Source organism: Pezoporus flaviventris, unplaced genomic scaffold (assembly GCF_033815535.1).
Source record: "Pezoporus flaviventris isolate CSIRO_AGI_PZ_B2104156 unplaced genomic scaffold, CSIRO_AGI_Pfla_v1 ptg000001l, whole genome shotgun sequence".
In the NCBI taxonomy this organism is placed as follows: domain Eukaryota; kingdom Metazoa; phylum Chordata; class Aves; order Psittaciformes; family Psittacidae; genus Pezoporus; species Pezoporus flaviventris.
This window is the reverse complement of record NW_026892549.1, coordinates 39533690-39555603: the sequence shown is the minus strand read 5'-3', so window position 1 is coordinate 39555603 and position 21914 is coordinate 39533690. Positions and strand designations below refer to the sequence as shown.

General features: G+C 37.0%; 2 protein-coding genes across 6 annotated transcripts in view; one reads left to right on the top strand and one right to left on the bottom strand.

Moving 5' to 3' along the window:
• Window positions 1-4500: 4500 nt before the first annotated feature.
• Window positions 4501-21875, bottom strand: DCAF17 (DDB1 and CUL4 associated factor 17). 2 transcript variants are annotated; one of them, XM_061453298.1, is made up of 14 exons: window positions 21518-21875; window positions 20172-20275; window positions 18722-18812; window positions 17633-17772; window positions 16788-16866; window positions 16528-16617; window positions 14244-14351; window positions 13613-13718; window positions 10512-10654; window positions 9079-9188; window positions 8608-8695; window positions 6950-7033; window positions 5409-5564; window positions 4501-5218 (listed from the first exon to the last, which is right to left on the bottom strand). In XM_061453298.1, exons 1-14 carry the CDS (start codon window positions 21686-21688, stop codon window positions 5030-5032), a joined length of 1659 nt encoding a protein of 552 aa, XP_061309282.1. In that variant the 5' UTR covers window positions 21689-21875; the 3' UTR covers window positions 4501-5029. The 2 variants fall into 2 exon arrangements, with proteins under 2 accessions (XP_061309282.1, XP_061309290.1); XM_061453306.1 differs by lacking the exons at window positions 17633-17772; window positions 18722-18812.
• METTL8 (methyltransferase 8, tRNA N3-cytidine) overlaps window positions 21479-21914 on the top strand; it is a 43751-nt gene continuing 43315 nt past the window's right edge. For 2 of the 4 annotated variants that reach the window (XM_061453347.1, XM_061453358.1), the window contains exon 1: window positions 21479-21602. The gene's annotated coding sequence lies outside the window, so the exon portion shown is untranslated. The remainder of the gene's footprint in view (window positions 21603-21914) is intronic. The other 2 variants (XR_009743397.1, XM_061453318.1) reach the window with 2 other exon arrangements.

The window sequence follows — 21914 nt, the reverse complement described above, 5'->3', positions numbered from 1 at the left end:
TTTTCAGTCCCTAGGCTCTGACTGAGAAACTCCTACATTTATCAAATACAGAAAAAGATGGGGTAGCACTTCTGGGATCCCATTTTTGCTTCTCTGTCCCGATAGCTGATCACTGAGATGTCATGATGAAGTAGAAGAACAAAAAGTGATTTTGTTTAAGTAGAAAGGCTGGCAGTAGAAAGAAGTGGCAGTGGTGTTATGAAGGGCCAAAATAGGAAGAGCATAGTGTGAACAGCTGGTAGTTTCCTAGATGTCTGCCCCAGAGCATAGAAATATGCCACAATCACGCTGCAAGTTGCGTGTTAAGGGCAGGCAACACACGTACATACCCAAAGGTCCAGAAGATAATCAGGAAAACTGCCAATGTATGAGTCTGAGTGTGAGGCATCCAAGTAAACATGTTAACAGAATAATTTTCCCATCTGGCTTCTGGCAAGCAGCTGTTACTGGGGACTTGATGGTGAGCCTGCAATCCTGTGGATCACGTGGAGTGCTTTGCTTCTCCTGCAACATCTCAAGTAAGCCAGAGCTCTTGAACCAATCTGCAGAGTAATTCCAGTCAATTTTACCTTCCCCCTCCAGGCTTCCTTTATCTCTTCCTGAGAAGAATATGCACTTACTCTTACCTAAAAATATAATATTCCTAAGAAGACAGTATTCCTTCCCCAATCAGGCAGGAATAAGGTATTTGTACTCTCAGCTTACTAAGTAAGTTGTTAAGCTATACCAACCAAAGCAGTTGTTAACAACTGTATCATTGTAAATCTCCACTCTGGTAGGATACCTAGTTCCTTTTATTTAAAACAAAACAAAACAAGACAAAATGCCTACTTTTGCAGTTCATTTTAATCTCTTTTTATTCAAAGCAAGCACTTTGACTACTTTAAATTTATTTCATCTATGCATCATTAGAGTGTGTTAACAGAAAATTCTTTTGGCACTCCTCAAGGTCATTTTGGTTATAATTTTGTAACTTCAGTAAAGCAGAAATAAATACTAAAGTTACAGTTGCGTAAATGCCAAGTCTAGCAAGCGGAGAGTTTCAAGTGGTCCTCTCTGAAAATCTGAGGTTGTGAAATTGCTGCAAAACAAAGATGCTCCCTTAAATATCTCTAACATTTATTTAAATACTGGAATACTTGTTTCCTTCTTTTAGTACTCATAACCAATTCAGCCTGTGTATGATGAGAGACACCTGGAATTCATGTCTATACACAGAAACTTTCTGCAAGTCTGCACAGGGCTATTTGACAATTGTGATACTGTTCATCCATTCTTCAAAAGTAACATCTTTGCAGGAAATGCCTGAACTCTTTGTTGTAGCAGGAGCTAATTAAAATTCTCCGGTTCATGGAGATAAATAAAAGGTTCAGAGAAGGTTCAGATATGCCATGCAATTATTATTAATGAGGCATTGCTACGTACACATCCAATCAATTCACACAACTTCCAGAAAAAGAGCTCTTTAAAGGTTTTGTACTGGTGACTCTAGCAATACTTGGGCAGTTATGAAAGAATGCAGTTGCTGTTCTATAAATTCTTTCGTGGTTCAGCCTTAGAAAACCACATTGTGACTGTATCTTCCCCTTTTTCACTCACATCATTTAGTTTGGTACATACAGAAAGCTTGTATCAAACAACCATAGGTGAAACACAACATGAATTCATTAGTCGATGACCTCTTTACTTACTAGATCAACACTTTCACTTTTGCAGGCAGAGTGCCCAGAGGCTTTGCTTGTAGCAGCTAACAGCAGTTCCTCACAACTGTTCTTTAAGAAAACACCCAGGCTATGTGCCACCCTTTACAGGTGTCCTTTCTGGCAGATACTCCTAATTGCAGGCTTTATCGTAACTGGAAAGCAAATTAATTTGTTTATTAGCTGTTCCATCGCGTGGGATAGCTGTCACAGTTCCGTAACGAAGTTTCTTGCTGGTGAGTTTTTGGCAGTCTTCAGTTACTGTTAAGTAATATAAATGGTATTTTTCTCAATAACAAGAGGAAAATAAAAACCAAAATGAGAATGAGCAAGAAACTGTGCTGTTAAAGTAACCAGACATATCCAGGAAAAAAAAGAATAAAGAAACATTTCTCCACTTGAACAACGGAAAATGTTTGGGTGAAGTTACCTAATTGGGAACGTTGGCAAAAAGAGGCTAAGATCCATTAAATGTTTCAAATACACATTTGAAAATCTTTACTCATGTTAATAATTCACATACATATATATTTACATTTATATATATGAGTATATGCATATATTCTTTTTCCCTTGGGCATCTAGTGTTAGTGATAATAACGGAAGCATGAGATTTTCAGCTTCAATCTCTTCAAGTATGCCCTTGGTCCAGTTGAAACTGCATTTGATGTCATTACTTGAGGCTGTGTCGGCAGCCTCTGGAAGCCATGACATGAGTGGTAAGCACCCCTGAAATACACAGGAAGTAAGGGAACTCAGAATTCCACACTAATAATTCCTTAGTCTGATTTATCTAAAACAGAAAACTAGCAGTAAATGGCTTTCCTTGTCATAAGGCAGTTAGGTACTGCCTATGAAAAGTGAAGAATTTTTGTCTTCTGTATTTTATTAATGTTAATTTCTGAATTTATAATTGGGAAGTAAACTACATTTGATGAAGTTTTTCAAAGCAATTTTCTATTTTTTTTAAATCAATTTTGTTTCTCTTATACTAATGTCACACTTTGGTGCTTGCAAAGATAAGTATGCTGGGCATGTGCACAAGAATATTTATTCCTCTGTAATGAAAACCACATGAGAATCCTCAGAATTTCTCCACTTCACAAATCCTGTTATTCTTTAGCATACTGAATTATTCAGATTGTGTATGAGATTTCCAAGTACCTAATTTACATTATGAAAAAGAGAAAGATAAGTGCTCTAGAATCATTGTACATGGACATAAATCTGTAGGTCTACAGGTCAGACCTAATGCATTTATTCAAATTTCAGAAGAATTGGATACTGCACAATAGTACAGCCATGTCCGCAACATACAAATCTCCTGGCAAAGTAACATACTACCTTTTTCTGGTGGATGTGTTTTGTTTAAAAATTTAACTTGAAATAAAAGCTGTTGATTGAGGTTGGCTGCCACCAAGCATACTGGTATTCGTGTTTGGTTTGGATAGAGGGTTATTTTTCACAGTGTATAAAAATACTAGCTTGTGGATTTTCCTCCCATTTAAATGGAAGAACAGAAGACAACACTGCTGTTCACATATTGAAAAGCACAACCCGTAAGTGATTCTGCTTCTCTGGTGTGTCCCAGCTGTGAATACACTCATAGAGGTATTCAGGGATGGTCATTCTGGATTCCTTGTTCTTAAATAGCTTTAGAGAAACATCTCTCCTGTTTCTGGATGAAAATATCTACACGAAACCTTCCTGGATAGCACATCTGCCACTACCTGCAGTGCAGCAACACAGTATGTATTTGCAGTGACAGAATTTTTTAGACAAGTCCCATAATCTTCTTCAAAGCCTGGGCTGCCTTTTGGTCATTACAATTTGCTGCATTCTTCAAGATGGATCCCAATGTATAATTGTTAATTTAGCAGAATATAACTGGAAATATCTGCAATATTTTAAAAACAACAGTCACTGGAACACTACAGCTGATTGCCATGAGCAGTACTTGCACTACTTAATAAAAAATGAAGCTTTTATGGCTTGCTTTGGGAGGAACTGCTTTAATAATCCAAACAGAAATGAGCATGAAATATCAGTATCTGCTTAAGAGCTGGATCTTCTGATCAGAGTATAGATTAGTATTAGTTTTTAGCCTCAGATCTTCTTTACATATCTATATAAATAGCAGATAATGGACAGGTGCTCTTTCCTGGAGAAGTGAAAACTTACGGAAGCTAGGGTAGAAATAGTGTTGTTGCTGCTCTCCATGTCTGCTGTTCTACCTTCTTAGATGTTGTTTTTGTGCTGCTTTTTTCTTTCCACAATTGCATTTCACTTTTTCTAAAAACTCACAATACGTAATTTTTATAGATCTGGAGCTCTTCACTGTTGCATCAGCTAGAATGATCTACTCTTCATGAGTAAAACTTGAAGTGAAAATAAGTATTTGGGTTTACAGTTACCGTGCTGATGACAATGGTGATGGTAATAAGAAATAGGCCGTTGGTCATCCCTCCAAGAGCTGCTCTTCTCAGCCCATTCTTGTCTTGCACTTGGAAACACTTTACAACCATGAAGTCTACAGCCTGGATTTTGTTGTTGTGTTGTTTTTTGTTTTGTTTTTTTTTTTTTAATTTAAAATGAAAGCTTGCATTCTGCAGAATCTGAATATACCACATGGAACCCTCATGCATCCCATGTGACAGGCTTCACATAATGATCAGGCTGGACATGTGGTAGCTTTGTCTCATACTGAACAACTGAGCCTTGACACAGGATAAAACAGAGAATCGCTTGGTGTTACATATATATATACAAATATAGAAACAAAGATATATATAAAAAAGGCAGTAACAATACATAATTTATTAATACTTCTCTTTAGACAAAACCAAATGTAACCAGAAAAGTTAACTGATTTTATTTCTCACACAAAACCAACAGAAGAAATTTGTCTAAGCTGATTAATGGTAACTGCCATTTTCATACTACATATAAAACTTATCCTATACAGTTCTACATACTTTGTTTAATTAACAGTCTGTATTAAAAGTGGCATAGGTGAAACTTCATAAGACAGAGTGCTGCAGATGGCAGATGATCTGTAAGTCCGCATCTTTCCTTGATATCCAGTATTTCGGTCCAGTTGTTGAAGAGAAGCAATAAATGCTGCATCTAGCATTAATGATGAACTGAAAAGCACCATGGACTATGGACAAGTGTGCAATGAATATTACAGGGGAAAAAAGAAACAAAACTTTATGCAGTAGTACAAAATGTTAAGATTAAATCCTGCCTTAAAAACAGTAGTTGACTACTTCAGATGTATGAAGTCCTTAAATAACATCCAAATTGAAGTCTCTGTCGTTGTTCATGGCTTAAATATATTCAAAAATTCTCCCTTCTTTTTTACAAAACACCTTTTCTGTTTTTTCATGGCTTGAACATTCATCATCTTCTGCAGTACTGCAGACCATTTGGTAAACGTAACAACTGAACCTCCTGTTAGGCTTCTGTTCTATATGCAGGACAAGGTCCTTGTCAAAGTAAACCTCATGACTGTAAGTCTGAAATGAGAAACAAACAACAACAACAACAACAACAACAACAAGTCTTCAGTCTCTGTTTCCAGAACTCGCTATACTCACACCATTATTCCTTTTCCCTTGGGGAACAAAAACATATGTAACGATCACACAGGAATTGGTAAGTAAATGGGTCTAGAGAAGTGTTAACATAAAAGACAGGAATTCTCACCACATCCCAGGACTCCAGTAATGGAATACTCTTAAGTCGAATCCCACGTTCATTACAATGAAAGTCGAGGTGTGCTCTGCCATCAGCTCCTATCTGAGTAACTGCCACAATGGATAATAAATCCAATTCATCTTCATAGTCCACAATTTTGAATGTCTTAGAAAAAACAAAACCTCAAGTTTACAAATCAAACAAATTCACCTAAATTACATAGCTCTTATTCTTTCAGGTGGAAGCAGAATTGGAAAAAATGTTAAGTCTTCTGGTCTGATAAAGAAAACTTTGCCAGCCTGATATCCAACAGACATCTTTCCCAACATGAGTTATCTAACGTAATTCAGCAAAATTCCTTAAGACAGGAGAGGAGAAAGTGATCCTAGAAGAAAAATCCTGATGTGCAAGTATTTTATATATATCATACAGGAAATAGAAAAAAAGAGTCCTTTGAAAGTGGCAGAAGAAACATTTAAACTCCATGCCCTCTTTTGAAGCAGACAGAGACAGCATAGCTTAAAACTGTGACTGGTTTTGAGGGGATAGGGATCTTAGGTAATTCCATTCACATGACCACCTGTTTGCTCTTCTTGGAACTCTCTCGCTCCACAGAGTACACGGCAGTGAATAACTGAGATCAAAAGGTGAAGACTGTGAATTGCCTTAATTGCCTCTATCTCACTGTCATAAACCTCATAATACACTCTTTAAACTCAAGCCAATTGTTTTCTTCTGTAACAAAAAAATATCTATTGGAATCACAAAGTGTAGCAGTAGGGAAAAAATAAGAGTGCAGACTCTAATTTTTATTATGTTTTTAAAAAAAAAAGTAGATAGAAATGAATTGCAAATCTTAAGGGTTATATTGGACTGTCCTGTATTTTTACCATAGTAAAATCTATTTCTTAAGAAAAAAGTGACTGCCAGAAATGAATAAATTTTAACTGTTGTGCTTATGTCAATTACAGCTCCAGCTCTAGATAGCTACAAAATATTCTTCATAACCTCTTGAAGACTCAGCACCAACACATATAGTATTTTCACTCAAGAAGCAGTTACTTAAAATGTTAAATACCTTATCCCGAAATCCAATCAAAGTAACTGGGAGAGAAAAACATAATTTAGAGATATTATATCAAAGACTAGAGGAACCTAAAGCAGAGAAGAAACAGAAATACTTTCTTTTCATAAAGTGCTTTAAAAGGAATATTTAAAAGAAATGTTTGAAGAAGTAAGTTCATCACACTAATATATCATTTCTATGCCACAGAAGTTGCATGGAGTTATGACAGTATCATGGGGCATAAGATCAGTTCTTAAAAACTGATGCCAAAGCACAAATGTCAACCAAGGAGAAAAGATGACAGAGAAGGGAAAATAAGTTATTAGAAGTTAAGAAGACAAAGACAGTCACAAAGACGGAGGAATAAAGAACTCAAAAGATTAACACATCTAATGGTTACAGCCACTGCACCTGAAGTAAGAATGACTTCTGTCTAGCTAAACTTCTTAATCCATAAACTGCTCTGACTCACTACATCAGTTACCTCTTGTTCTGGGTCATCATCCAGCAGGTTAAAACGCTTTTTCACCACTCGACCAGAAGCTGTTACAGTAATAGTGTTATTTACCTTTGGAGAAAAAGAAAAAAAGTGGCTCTAGACTTTGAATCATTTTAGTTTTTCCCTATCTATTTGACAATGTATCTACTTCACATCTTTTGCTTCCTGACCTTGTTTTAATCTCTCCAGTCTTGTTTTACTCATTAGCTATGCATGGCTCTAATGCTGCTATCTCTTCTTCATGAGGGTTCATGAACTCTGGAGCTTTCATTGAGGTATCATTTACATTTATATTTACTCATATTCAAAGGTTCTCAGTCCCGTATAAAGGTGGCAAAGGTTCTCAGCTACTATAATTTTCAGAACAGAAGTATCTGCAGCCAAAGAGCTGGAGCGACAATTGACAGCTAAGTCATCACCAATCTGTTTCTAAAACTTTTACTTCCAGAAGATGGGGAAAGTAGCATCTTAAACCATCGCAGGTGCTTCCACTGGGCTTCAGTAACAGCAAAAACATTCAAAATTGGGGTATCAAAGTCTTAACAGAAGTCAAAAAAGAAAAGGCACAGCACAGGCAGGATTAGTACTTGTTATTTCTTTGCTCTTATCGCAACAGAAGTTATCTAAAGAAACCCTACAACCCCATACGTAGATGACAAAGCTTATAGTTTCTGAATTCAGTGGAAGTTTCATTCCTTAGTACAGTGCAGATTGTTAATACACAAGCTTTTTTCTGCAGAAGCTTCAAAATTAGTACCGCTAACTTCCAGGGACTTTAAGTACTCAAACTATCAAAACTTGCTTTTATGTAAGACAAGACATTGTGTGCTGAAGCAATATTACAGTTCCATGCACTGCCAAAAACTCTTCTTGAGTATGCTCTTTAACCTTTTTGACATTTAGATTGTCTTTGTGATTTTCTATCACAAAAGATTTCAGGAAACAATCTGGGTGATTTAACAGCTCATTTCTATTAGGAAGCTTAAATCATACCCTTGCCACTCGGTTCTACCTTTCTGCACTCTTCTCATACACTGATGATTCAATTCTGTTCCAGCTCCAGTTCAACACAACAAGCAAGCAAGAAAGTACTTACCTTTTCCACTAGGTTATTATTCTGTTATTTTAGTGCATTGATTCAGCTCACCAAGGGTTAGATGAATGCCAAATCCATCACACGGGAGTGACAGATGTGTTTGGCCAGGAAAAGAAACAGACTTTTGGAAGCAGTGTATTGTCCTTGTTGTCTTATGGAGACTTACCCATAAGTTACGAGACTTTAAACATTTATAGCATTTGCATGATCGATTTACCCAAGCATCGGAGATTCACACAACTATCACTTGGTGGCACCTTCTTTTGAAGGAAAGCTGTCAGTATCTTTCAAGTACACGGAAGTATGTTTTATGTCAATGATACATGACTATACTACACACAATGAAGGATACTGAAAACTAAAGAAAAGACTGGAGGTTTCAGAAAGCCATCCTGAAAGTGTTTCTGCTTTCAGATTTTTTTTCCATTCAGCTTAAAGTCCTTCAATAAACTTTGAGTTAAACATAGACCACAGTGGTTAATCACATACACAAATCCCCTGTGGATCGCTCAAAATCATACATGGTGATCTCAGACTCTAAACTCACACAGTTTTCTCTGTTGGCCATAACTGTAAAATCTTCTGTAATCTCCATCTGATTTGTATTATTTTTAACTTCTTTAAGCTTCAAGACCCTACAAAAAAACCCCAGAAATTACAAAATAAGTCATTATTATAATCCACCTATAACACTTCTATAATTTAAAAAAACAGGTATATTAAAACATCAGAAATAACTGAAATGGAAATAAATTATTTTTTAATTTATCAGTAAAATTTTAAGAGTGGTCCTTGATCATTTTTCATAACAAAATCTAGTGTTGCCTGCCATTGACCATATTCATGTGCAGAAATCTGCATGTTTCTACCAGAACTTCTGATTCTGACAGATTAATAAATTCTACAGTTTCTAGGGCTTGATGAGTCTTTTGGCCTGCAAATTTTCAAACTAATGAATTTATGCAGTTACACAATTTCTCCTCTAGTAAAATAAGATCTGAGAAAAAACAGCTCGTACTTTACCAAATTTGGTCCCACGTGGATTATTCTACCTGACATATCTGGATGGAAATATATCCAGTCAGGTTCCAGTGAACAGCATTTCATATCCTGGATGCCATTTTTTGCCTGAAGAAGGAAGGGAAAGCTCGAATATTAGTATTTTGAAAGTCTCAAAGATCTAATTAAAGAGGAAACACTGAGCTCCTATCCACATACTTCTGAAGGTTTTTAAGTAATGCTCCTAATCATGACCAGAAAGGATGCCAGTGGAATAACAGTAATAACAACAACAACAGAGTTGGTTCCAAGTCTCAAGATATTCCATGGAACAGTTTCAACTTTCATTTGCAATAAGCAATAACCTTGTACCACAGCTATACGTGTCCTACCTCTCCTGAAACTAAACAAAATCAAGATTTAGTGTACACTCTGCAAACACTTCAACATGTCCATCAACATGAGTGTCGAAGACATGAGATACGTCAAAACAAGGGAAAGCATTAGCACAAGGTTTGACTTGAGCTTCAAACCTCAGGCTCAGCCTCTTTTGTACAAATTATCTGTGGAGCATATAAGCCTTGAACAGCTTGGGATTTCAGCTGCAAGCTGATCAAAATCTTTGGATTTTGGCAGTGGATTTTTGTTGTTAAATTTAGCTGACCTTGATCATTCAAATTTTCAAATGTATGAACCTGCACAGAAAAATGCTAGGCAAGAAAGGATTGTACAAGCCCCTCTGAATCAAAATTGATCTTCAGCTATTGTTATGAAAGATCTGTTTTGAAAATAAGAGATCATTGATTTGGTCAGGCTAGCAAAAGAGATGAGGACATTTACAGATGAGAATTTTTTTAGTGAAGAACCCTGAACTAACAGGCCTAGAAGCTGCTTGTGTTACAGAAGTATCTTCAGGTCATATCCAGATCCCAAATAAAAACTGTGATGGAGAGCTCACACGAAAGAATATATGAGAATAGTACATAAACACAAATAATAGGAATGCTGGATTAAACTGGGTAATAAAACCTTTCTAGGAAGGGAGAGAAGGTACAAATCAGGGATAAACTACAAATATTACAGAAACTTATTCTGCAATTTCTTAAAATGGTTCTTTAGTCATGCCATTTGTAGGCTGACTAGTCAGAAGTGCGTTAAGAGGTTACCATGCAAGGAATCAGGTACTGAGATTTTGCTTTAGCCTTAACTTCTAAGCAGAGAATAGTGCTAAGATTATACTGGAATGAATGAAATATCAGAGGCACTAATAATGGAGAAGATAACATTTTACACACGACTCCACTGGACAGTAGATGCAACACTGTGGGGTGATCCCTATGAGAGCACCATACTGGAAAACAAGGGCACTGTTGTCTCAAGCACTACTCAGAAGACATGAAGACAAATGTGATACACATACATTTGAGAGAAGGTGCTATCTGAACATATTACCAAAGTATTGTCTTTCAGAGAACAAATATGGAAGACTCCTTTATGCTTTTTCTTGTTAGGTGTGATGATATAATGCCAAGGGTAACCTCCAATTTGAAATGCATTCTCCAGAGAAGATGCTTCAAATAGCAAAGGTGGGATATCTGCAAATATTTGGTAATGTTAACACCATTAGTAGTAGAACAATCATAATTTCATTGATCCTTACAATTCTAAATGCCGATAAAGCAATTAATTCTTCAGAACTTTTGAAGACTCTTGGAAATACATTGGCTGTGGCCTTTTTTCTAGAACCAGCTATGCTACCTCACCTAGCACGCAGGCATACATCTGCAGTTCAGCATGGAGGTCTGAGAAGGCAGTAATCTTCCATAATACAACAAAATAGTGTGGACCACAAAGAGTGCAATCTGTAGCCGAGTTCATAAAAATCAATAAAATCAATATAAATCTAGGAATTTTTGTAATTAATGGCAAAAGGTATCCGGTTTTCCCTTCAGATCAGTTGGGATAAATTATACAGACATAATATGCCACTCTTACAAGTCTTCTGTGTACTAAGTGAGAGAAGCATCTTTGAACGAAGTGGACCACATGGAGCTTTACAACTTCTACCAACTAGCTAAATAACAGCAATTTCTACAGCAGCTACGACTAAATCAATTTTAAACTGAAGATCACCTTGTTCTAACACTACAGAGAAGTGCTAGGGAAAAAAAAATAAATTGGTAAAATGTGAAGAAAACCTGCAGTTACAAAAGGCATTTAAATAGGCAGAATATAAAAACCCAAGCTGAACTGCTATGAAGAAAACAAGGTTCTTATCTGGACTTTTGTGTCCCAAAGGTCTCACCCAAAATTTGACTTGTTCTTGTCCTGCTTAGTCTAGATAATCATCCAGATCCTAGCCACTGGTGCTAGCCAATGACACATGACATCAGAAATTACATTTACAGAGTGCTTCTCTGTTTTTCCTTCATTCATGTTAACAACGACTTAGCCATTTAAATTGAAAGAAATTAGTTCACTGCCTATGGAAATTAAGTCCTTCCTAAGCTGGAAAGTGGCTGTCTTCCAGTCATCTTTGGGACTAACATACAGGAAATGGGAGATTCCGTGCAAGATATACAAAGTACAGGTTATAAAAAACTGAGGAATCTGCTGCAAATGTACAGAATGCTGAAGAAGCAAGCATAAGCAGACCTAATGAAAAATGAAAAATGGGTCAATAAAATTTGTTAACATCTTATCCTATTGACTTTTTAAATAAAGCATATAGAGCAAGGCCCCTCAAAAATTCTGGCAGGTAGACTAAATGATAGATTTAAATGCATTTCAATAATAACTCAGTCCTAAGCAGTGCAGGCTGCTGCTAAATATGATTTTCTTTTTATGTTCATTTGGCAAAGACTTGCAAATTCACAGCCACATAAACCACTGTGATAGCATGACTTCGCCGCTTCAATTCCCTCTTTCCTGCTATGTGTTACTTACTGTTGCTCAACACTCCCTGTTCTAATTGCTTGTAAGTCCTTTCTCTAGCATTGCCTGTTTCCAGTCTCCAGTTGAGCTTCGTTGTCCACTTCCTTAAAAACTCTCCAGCCTCATCTAAACATAAAGCCATAAAGCTGTTCCTGGCAGCATTAACAAGTATTTGTGCTAAGCATAAAAAAAAGAGAAGATCTCAGCAAAGCATCTTACTTTCTGTTTTTATGACATCCTCAAATCAAAGTTCAAACTCTGAAACTGTTAAAATCTCACTCACTGAAACGTTACATTACACTGAACAGTCAGTCAGCCATTGCATTCTTAAAAGAAAACAGCTCAAAAACCACAGGAATGTAACTATCTGCAAGAGCAGCCATGCCAAATGTCTGTCATGAATTCAAAACTTCCTAACTACAAATTCTTGAATATGTTTCAAGATCAGAAATGTTTTTTCCAGTACCTTGGTTTTAGATCTCAAAACTAAAAATACAATGATCTGTAAGACATGAGAGCAAATCTGGTCTAGGTTTCCTATTAAGCTCCCACAGCATGTTTTCCACAGGGCCCCTAACATTAAATTGTGGTTTTGCAGACCGAGACAGAGAGGAAAATGAGGAGAAATTTCCCTTTCCAGAACCTGACACATCAATTATAGCAGCCTATTACTTTGTTTTGATAAAACACTGCATTATAACTGAAAGACCTCTTTATGTATATCTGTATTTTATCTTTGTGTATTTCCTCAGGTTTACGTTAATCTGGTCTGGTTTGACTGTTATTATCTGATGTTGTTTGCAGACAGAATGATCAAAAGAATGTTTTAAGTGGACAGTCCCCCGTAAAAACCATTTACTACAGAAACATTCAAAGTTAAAGAAACAAAAGCACTACTTGCTACTGGTGAAACCTACTTTTTTCTTTTTTTGGAAGTAAGTTGAAAAAAAAAGTTTCAAAGAAAGTCTCAGTCTTTGGTCATTGAGATTCTTAGCACCAAATTTTAATCTCAAATGCACTAACAGAAATGATTGCTTGGTTTCAGAGAAATTAAAGTCATTACATAAATCAGAACATTTGATAGTTACTGATTTGAGGCATAAGAATTGTTTTCAATACTTACTTTGTTCTCTCCTCAGTAATTAATTTTATTGAAAATGGCACATTTCTGACAACTCAGAATTATCAAAATGCAACTAAGACAAATCGTATTCAGGCTCCTTGAATTCCCTCTGCTGGTCGGATTAAATGTTCTTACATACTCTGCTTACATACCATATATTGTTTCTGAGTGCTACTAACACCAGTCCTAGCATTTCCTCTTGTCCTTGGTCCTGAGGCACAACTGTTCTTGATAGAGATTTCCACTTCAAGCATCATTCATGAAGTTTTTCAAATAGCTTAGTTGCTGTGCTAATTTTCTAGTTAAATCCTACGTAATTAAGTCTTGTAATTAGAAGTCAAGCAAAGTACATTTCTAATAACACATAAACCCAGAAATATAGCTACAGATACACTCACAATGAGTAGAGTAATTGTAATGTTTTTTCTAGGTGTGAAATAAGTAATAATTAATCCATAAAAGCCACCAGCCAAGATAATACAAAGATAGTAAATACCTGTTATTTTAACATTACATGGAAGACCAAATGGATACTTTCCTACAACTCCCACTTGACCATTCCAGTTGAATTCATGTCCCAGATCAAACGGCTGTTCCATGAACTAAACAAACAAAAATCAAAACATTTTAGTTTTATTAAGGTTTACTTACTTGCCATTTAGTTTTACTACTCTGTTACTACTGCATTCTTGATCTTGTTAAATACTGCTTTATGTCTTACTTTTGAATTAACATTTGATTTTTGGTTGGAAGAAAATAAACTCAAAAGTCTCACTGCAGTTCTGTTTCAGATCAAACAACCTTCCATGCCCATCATTTTCTAGCCTTAACACTCACCTATAACTACAGACTAGGTGTGTACAGAGCAGCACACCCTGATCTAGCATTTACATAGCTCCTCTCTGTATGTGCTGAAGTGCCTGTATGAACCTGTATCTCTTATGTTTAGCCACTTGTAACTGGTGCGGGTAGAATTTTCTGATGGTGTACCCTTTCAAATCTTCCGACTGTAAATAGACTCAGCCAAGAACTCTATCCTTTTGACACATTCCCACGTGGTGTTACATGAATATTTATTTGTTGACCAAAAATAACATGACTATATGAAAGATTTCATATTTCATTACCTGTTCCAAGATGGCCTGGAAGTTATAGAGCCTGACCAGACCCATGCTATGCATTACAATCAGTATTCCATTAGAAACAGCAACATCCGTCACACTATTACCAAATATCTGGACAAAAAAAAAGGAAGAGAAAAAGATTCTATTAGGGAAAAAATAATTGAGAGACAATGAAAATACTTAATATGAAATTTTGCAATCAATTTCTTTTTTTATTCTGACTAAACCTTATGAGCAGTGTTTTATCTCATGAAGTGTTCTGTAACTCGGGTGCTCTGCTGAGTTCCTGTAATAGTTTGCACTGTAGTAACACCTGGAGTAAGACTAGCCACATTCTGGAAGCAGATTAATTCTCTAATCAATTCTAGTATATCTTCATATCATGTTACCCAGTTATTATCATATATGAATAGACTATATTACGCAGCATCCCACAGGAATGTTAGCAAAGCAAACAACTCAATCTAAAAGTATCGATTTCGGATCTTTCATTCTTTCATCATCACCTGGGTAAGATACTAGTCAATCACGGCTCTATGACTGTGTACAGCTGTACTAAAACCCCAGTATCCAGCTGTCACAGAGCACAGGATCCTCTCTGAATCCAAATTAGACACATACATGAAAAGCTGACATACTCCTTTTAATAATTATGCAGTATTCATTTGTGCCGCTGCTTAACACATCTCCACTGAAATTCAACAAACCAATTCTGAATATTTAATGAATAACAACATGTGAAGTTCAGTTTGGGGTTTTGGGGTTTTTGTTGTTTTTTTTTTAATAGAGATGCTTGGAAATTTAGTTTTCATTTCTTTACTCTGAATCACTATGTCAAAAACTCTAAGAACAGAGTTAAAACAACTAAAAAAACCCGAAACAAACAAAACAAAAAACCAAAACACCAAAAAACCACCACCCTAAAGATGTAATACTTCTAAGTCCTAACACTATCAATGGTCTTGTGATCAGTTTGGTCCCAAAAGACAACCTCACTCCTGAGATCCTGCCTTTCACTTAGTCGTATGGCTCCTCAGTACACTTGTTAGCTTAGGTCCCAGTGTCTTCCAGAAACAAACTCTTGATAATCTTGCAACTCTAAACTTGAGACCTTACCTAGTCTGAACTCAGAATTTATTGTGGTGTACCATCTCAGTAAAGCTGATGCTTTAGGTGCATTCTGCAGTCTCAAACATTAACCCTCAGCCTAACTAACATTCCACTGATCTGTATCAGGCTTGGCATTGTATTCATTGGTTGCTTCCTCTGCAGGGTGTATTCTCAAATCCCAAACTCTATCCTGATATTATTCCTAGCTGTAACAATTACTCTGATAAGTACTCCGTACAGGCCCAACTGAGGAAGTAGATGTGTAGATGCTTCACTTGTTATGCCCATGATGAATGTGGCATGCCATTCCTAACCAGACTGAGAATACCTTTGATACTGGTAACATTTTTTCCACTCCTAAATACTAACTTTGAACAGAACAATAGAGTGTCCCTAAACTTCCATGGGCCCAAATGAAAAATGTTTAACCCACTCCTTCACTTGCCAGCCTAGTCTCAATTACAGCCTCAACCCACCCCAGCACCAGCCAAAACCCAGTAATAGCTCTAGACCCCAAATGAGACTTGGGTCACAGAGCTTTGAAGACAGTTTCCATGTTTGCACTATTCCATTTGTAAGCTGTATCCAGAGCTCTCTTGACAGAACGATAAAACTTGCCATCTGGCTTGAGATTTCCTGATACATCCACCCTTACTTACAGGTCACAAACCAGCCTCAGAAAGGTTGTTCATTCTTGTCTGATAAAGCAAGACACGTATTTACATTTTGCCATTCAGCATCAATGATAATACAAGCCTGAAACATTTATAACTGCACACTGAATTCAGACTATTACTAGTAGTGGGTCAGAGGCCCATCTATCTTCCTTTAAAGAGGTGAGTCTGTAGACTTTAGGATTCCCTGATTCTTATGACTGCTGTAAGTAAAGGGTGAAGTCTTCCTATATATAAAAAGAATAACCCGATAGAATGTGTAAGTATTTTCTCTTCTGGTCACTCAAGTTAAGAATCTTCCCCCCAACGCCCCTATGAGACCTAAACCCAACGTTACTGCTAATTAATGTTTCACGGCACTATGCTTTTATAAGCTGTTAACTATGATTTCTGAAATTTGGTGGCAATTGCCTAAACTATGCCTCTCAAATGACTACAGTACAGGTCACGATTATATCCTATTATATATTATACATTATATCATAATAGAGGAATTAACTTACCTTTTTGTTTATTTCTAGCATTCCAATGAATGACAGAGGCAAAACTTGGAATACAGCAAGATAGAACAATACAGACTGCTGGATACCTGCCTGGGAAAAAACAACAATATAATTATCATACTTCAGGTACTTATTAATGGTAGGACACCTTCATCTTTTACCATAAAACAAAGCATAATGTCTTCATCTTTGTCCTTGCAGATGTTTTTTGATCAATTTTGCAAAAATTTAGGAATGACAGAGTTTTTCAACAAACTTACCTGCCGTGCTGCTGCAGGGAGCTTATTCTGAGCTGACTTTACAACCATCAGCTCTTGAGGAATATCCCAGCTCAGATACCTGCTTGTGACAATAAGAGCCTCTCTTAATAATTTTAAAATCATTTAATAATAAGTACATTATTTCACATAAAATATAAGCTACTGTAACTAGGCAAACCCCTGTGTCCAGGCAAACTGGGAAGGGTGCCTGAGATGTGTGATGTTTGCAACAATGCAAAACGCATGGAACTAGGAATGGCTTATTTCATACAGAATGGTGAGAAAAAATCTGATACTATGAACATTCACTATCTTAATTTTTCTCCTTCCCTTCATCAATCACTGCTTTCTTATCCTTCACTCTAAAGAAAATCATTCCTTCTGAGAACTGAAAAAAAGACGCAGTTTACCATAAGCAGTAACCGCTCAGCTTTTAAAGAAGAAAATGGCTACCCTATGGAGAAAGATGCCCGCAAGTTAAAAATGGCTTAAATTTTAAATGTGTGTTTCTTATATTTTACGAAGTTCTTTCTGCAGCTCTTAAAGATCCTCTCCTGGTATGTTGCTATTCCAATATTAAATACTGTAAAATTGGAAGAGAAAAGCCAAGAGTAGCCTAGATTGTGTGGCTTTTGTGAAACTTGATACTAAATTTGAGAGCAGAATACTTAAGCTGCTGAAACTCCTCTACAGAAAACAGCATGCAGGAACAGTACTCCAGGTAGTGTGCTAGACTAGCAAACCTGAAGTCAGCCATAGGATAGTCCTAAAATAAATATGATTCTCTTTCTTCAGTACAGTACTAATGATTGTCAATTATATAAAGCCTAGTCAATGTTTAATACCTGAACTTGCAACAGGAACCCGTTAGGTATATTTTTTCCAGTACTTCTCCACTATCAGCAGAGAGACGTAGAAGCCAATTCTGTACTGTCAAGACTATCAGGGAAGATTTATAGTCCGACAGACTTGGTAGCATTTCCCCCTACATAAGAAAAGGTTACCAGAAAAAAGTTTGTACCAGGAAGATACATAACATTTTGACATAGTATGAAGAAAACAAAAATTAATACACATTCCTCAAAAACTAAAGGCAGAAAGCTGCCTGTTAAATCACATCAGGATCTCTAAGCTCATGTCTGTGCCAAATAGTTATCTGGCTATCACTTAATCTGTTGTCATACTTTTTGCAAGGCAGTTACCTTTTCTGGAAAAGACACCCTTTAAAATGTCCTTGCCTTGCAAGAATGACATGTAAATGCTTATTGATCTAACTGCTACCAGTCTTCAAGAGACAACTGTTCAAGTATTAAAGCATAAGACATTCAGTGGTAACTCAACTGTAACTGCTAAGTGTGGTATTCTTCATAGTGCTTTTTTTCTCAGGCAACTCCAGGATGTGAATAATATTCATAAGCTCTGTGAACACTGGATAAGAGAAAACTTCCTCAAGGAGGAGGGAAATTATATAACCTATTAGCTAGAAACAGCAGAACAGCTTTTGGGCAGAGTTGCTTCAATGGGTCTCCAGTATATCTGCTGGGCTTTCTGTGTCAACAGAGCTGGTAAAAACTAGAACTACCTTTAGCTTGGAATACAAACTGCCCTTGGTAATTAAAAAATAAAGAAAAGTTTAAACAGCAATTATGTTCTAAAGGAGTTAGTTGCATAAGCATAAAGGCACTCTTCAAAATCTTCCATGAAAGCTCTCAAAAAAGCATTTGAATGCACTATTGAGAAATTCAGAAAATTACACCTCTAAACATTCAGACAAAATAAATAAGCGCACGTTGCAAACCTTAAATGACCTAGCTCCATAAAAGCAATGAGAGAGTATTCTGCAGGGAAAGAACACTTTATTCTAAGTAGGTTTCGCTGAAAGATATTAACTTGGGGTTTTTGCACAACCATGCTCTAGTAAAAAGTATTCTTACCAGTGGGCATTCCAATAATAAAGCATCTTCTATTTTTTCTGACTTAGAACACTTTGGCTTTTGATAAAGTATTCTTGGCTCTTGTGCAATGCTGGAGGAAAATGATTGCTAATCATTAGTCTACTTTATAAACGACTTTCTATAAACAAGTCATTTTGCATTTTGCAGTTTCATAAATCCTGTCTTCTCTTTAGGGAGGTCAGAAGTCTAAACATCTTACTTTTACTTTGCAAATATAACCTGAAATTGCTCTCAAAATAAGGCCTGATAAACAATAATTAGTATAACATAATATTTAAAAGCTAACCTTCACTATATTTTGTGGTTTGTAGGTTGTCTTATTTGTTTGTTTGCTTGCTTTTAAATAACAAACAGTAACATTCTTACTTTAGTGATACACATTAAAAAGAAAGCATATTCTAGAAACTAACAGTCAGCCTGGAACCTTCCCCTCCAGCACTTCCAGTGTTGCCTTTCATAACACAAAGGCGTCATGCACAGATACTGTTTTAAGAAGCCCTACTACTAGAATAAAAGCTTCATACTGTGCACAGTTTTTCCCCTCAGGGAGAGGATGAGACAAAGATAAACCTGAAAGATGTTAGACAGGGTAAGTCAGTACTGGAAAGCATTCCAATAATGTAGGAACAAAACATGGCTAAGTAAATTTGGATCTCTGCTGTAAGTGATAGATCAATTAACTTTCAGTGGTTTACAGCGACAGTGATTTGTCTTTTATGTACCATATGACACTGTCTCAAAACTGTTCTGTTCACAACTTACTCAACACTGCAGTTCTCCAATTCCCTGCTACTTCCCTCGCAGGAGGGATGGGCAAGGACAATGATGGTGTATGCAGGACTCCCTCCTCCACCCTGCCCTGCGCTGTGCTGCCTCCTAAGCTGTGTCTCTGCAGCTGATCATGGAACTGGAGAGTACATCAGATCAGAGAACTGATCTGCAAAAACAAAAACCAGCAACTACTGCACACACCATACTTCTACATGAACAACAATTTACTTCTTCAATGCAGAATTTGTAGACATAATACCAAGCTTATTACATAGGCTGATTTTGTGATACATTCTTAGCATGCTTCTAGTTAGCAGATCACAAAGAACTATTGTTCATTTGGCTTTTTAGTGCAAAGTTACAAAATGGTGATAAACTTCCACCCTTATTAAAGTGCTCTGAAAGCTGAAGTTATACAGCATCAGGAAGGTCAGACTTTCTTTCACAGAAGGTGTCACATTAAGTCACAGTGGCACCCAAGTATAATTTAAAAAAGATTTATTCTCCTGGTTAGGCTTTTTTTTTTTTTTTTTTTTTTTTCACAAATTCCACTCAATTCACAGGCGCTATTTGGATGAGTAAAGCTGCCAAAATGTCCAAAACAGAACCACATGTTAAAACTGTAACCTGGGGTAACTTCTAATTGTAAATTTATTACCTGCTAATACAGCACTGGTAATTGTCTAAGTAAATTCTTCCTCTTTCATATGCAATAGGAGATGCAGAATGAGTTGTCCAAACATTCTTGAATTTAGTACTTTCCTGAAACAGACAGTGGTTAGAACAGTGACGAATTTTGTAGCAAACCTTGCTTTCAGAAAATATTTAGCTTCTGCAGCTTAATAACTTACTTTAATTGAACCTTTACTGTTAAATGCATAAAGGAAAATCTGATTTGTATTTTCAAAACAAATTAGAAGACCTTTATAGGGAAATTTTGTCTTTTTAAAGAAACAAAGTCTTCTTTTATTAGCTATTATGGACAGCATGGGTAATGGATATTTTCTCATTATTTTGCCTGCACTGAAATTAAAACTAGCAACTAAACTTTAATGGCAACTTTTAAAATCAAGGACAAAACTCAGAATGTAAATAAGTACATGACTCTTTCATATGTAATTAATTGAATTTATTTAACCTTTGACTCTATTCTGCTTTTGGTGTTTTGTGTGAAAGACAGAAAAATGTGCTTACTTGCAAAAAGTGCCTGAAACTGCTCACATAAAGTTTCTTGCATTCATTAAAGACATTAGAAGCTCTATACTATTAACAACAGTCCCAGTCTTACAAACCCAAAAAGAATTAAACCAAAAGTATTTGTGTAAGTCAGGCATACTGATTTTTATTCCAATAACCTTTGCATGCCCATTGATCTATTTGTATAAGTGGACACTTCAGCTGACTTCCAATACATCTATTTTCAACACAACACAATTGCCAACTCACTTCCTCATATTAACTTTCAATGCATTTCTATCAGCTACTGCATGGCAGTGATTGTAATCGTTTTGATTAAAAAGTCGAGTTCACTTTACTCTGTAACTGCTTTAATTTTTATCCTGTAACAGAGATTTCACTGACACGTTAGGGGAGTGTTTACCTGAAGACCTCTACTGATTATCTTATTTTGTCACGAGAACTCCATTCAGAGTTAACACTGATGCTCCCCCAAACACTGTGAATTTAATATGGGTATTAAATAATAAGCCATTTTCGTGGATGAAATAAGTGATGGAAAACGCTACTTCTAATGCGATTATCAGATTTACAGGTGCTTCTTTAGTTTTTCCACAGCATAGTCCTATCTACAGTTCTAAGTCTGAGCGTCATAAAATAAGTTTAAGTATTTATAACACCCTTCAGCAAAACCGCACCGTTTTTCTTCCCAAACGCGTCAGTCAGTGGACCAGGGACTGCTCAAACACCTGACCGACGCTCAGCCCAACCCGGCTGGCAGCCGGCACACGCAGGGGTGCGGCCAGCATCGGAAAGCATTGTCATTACCTGACATATTATCTGCCTGAGAAGGCCCAGGTTTGTTCTGTGAGCGACGCCAGCATCTCTAGCGTAAAAGCCAAGGGTCCTGCGGGTAAGGAGGCGGCAGATGTTGTGAGCCCCAGGAGCGGCCCTGCTCCTCCTCCCGGCGGCGGCGGCGGCGGTTGCCTGCGGGCACATTCCCAGGCCTCGGAGCAGGCGCGCCGTAAGCCCCTACTTGTAGCTCGCTCTTGGCGAGGCGAGCAGCCGTGCAGGGCCCAAGCCCAGCCGCCGAGAGGTGAAGCGAAGCGGGAAAAGGCCCCTCACTCTCCGACTCCCCAGAGACGCAAACCGAGGCCTTCCGACAGGTTCCCGCTGCCGCCGCGCCGTCCCGTCCCGGGGCGGGGTCAGGTACGCACGGTGCCTC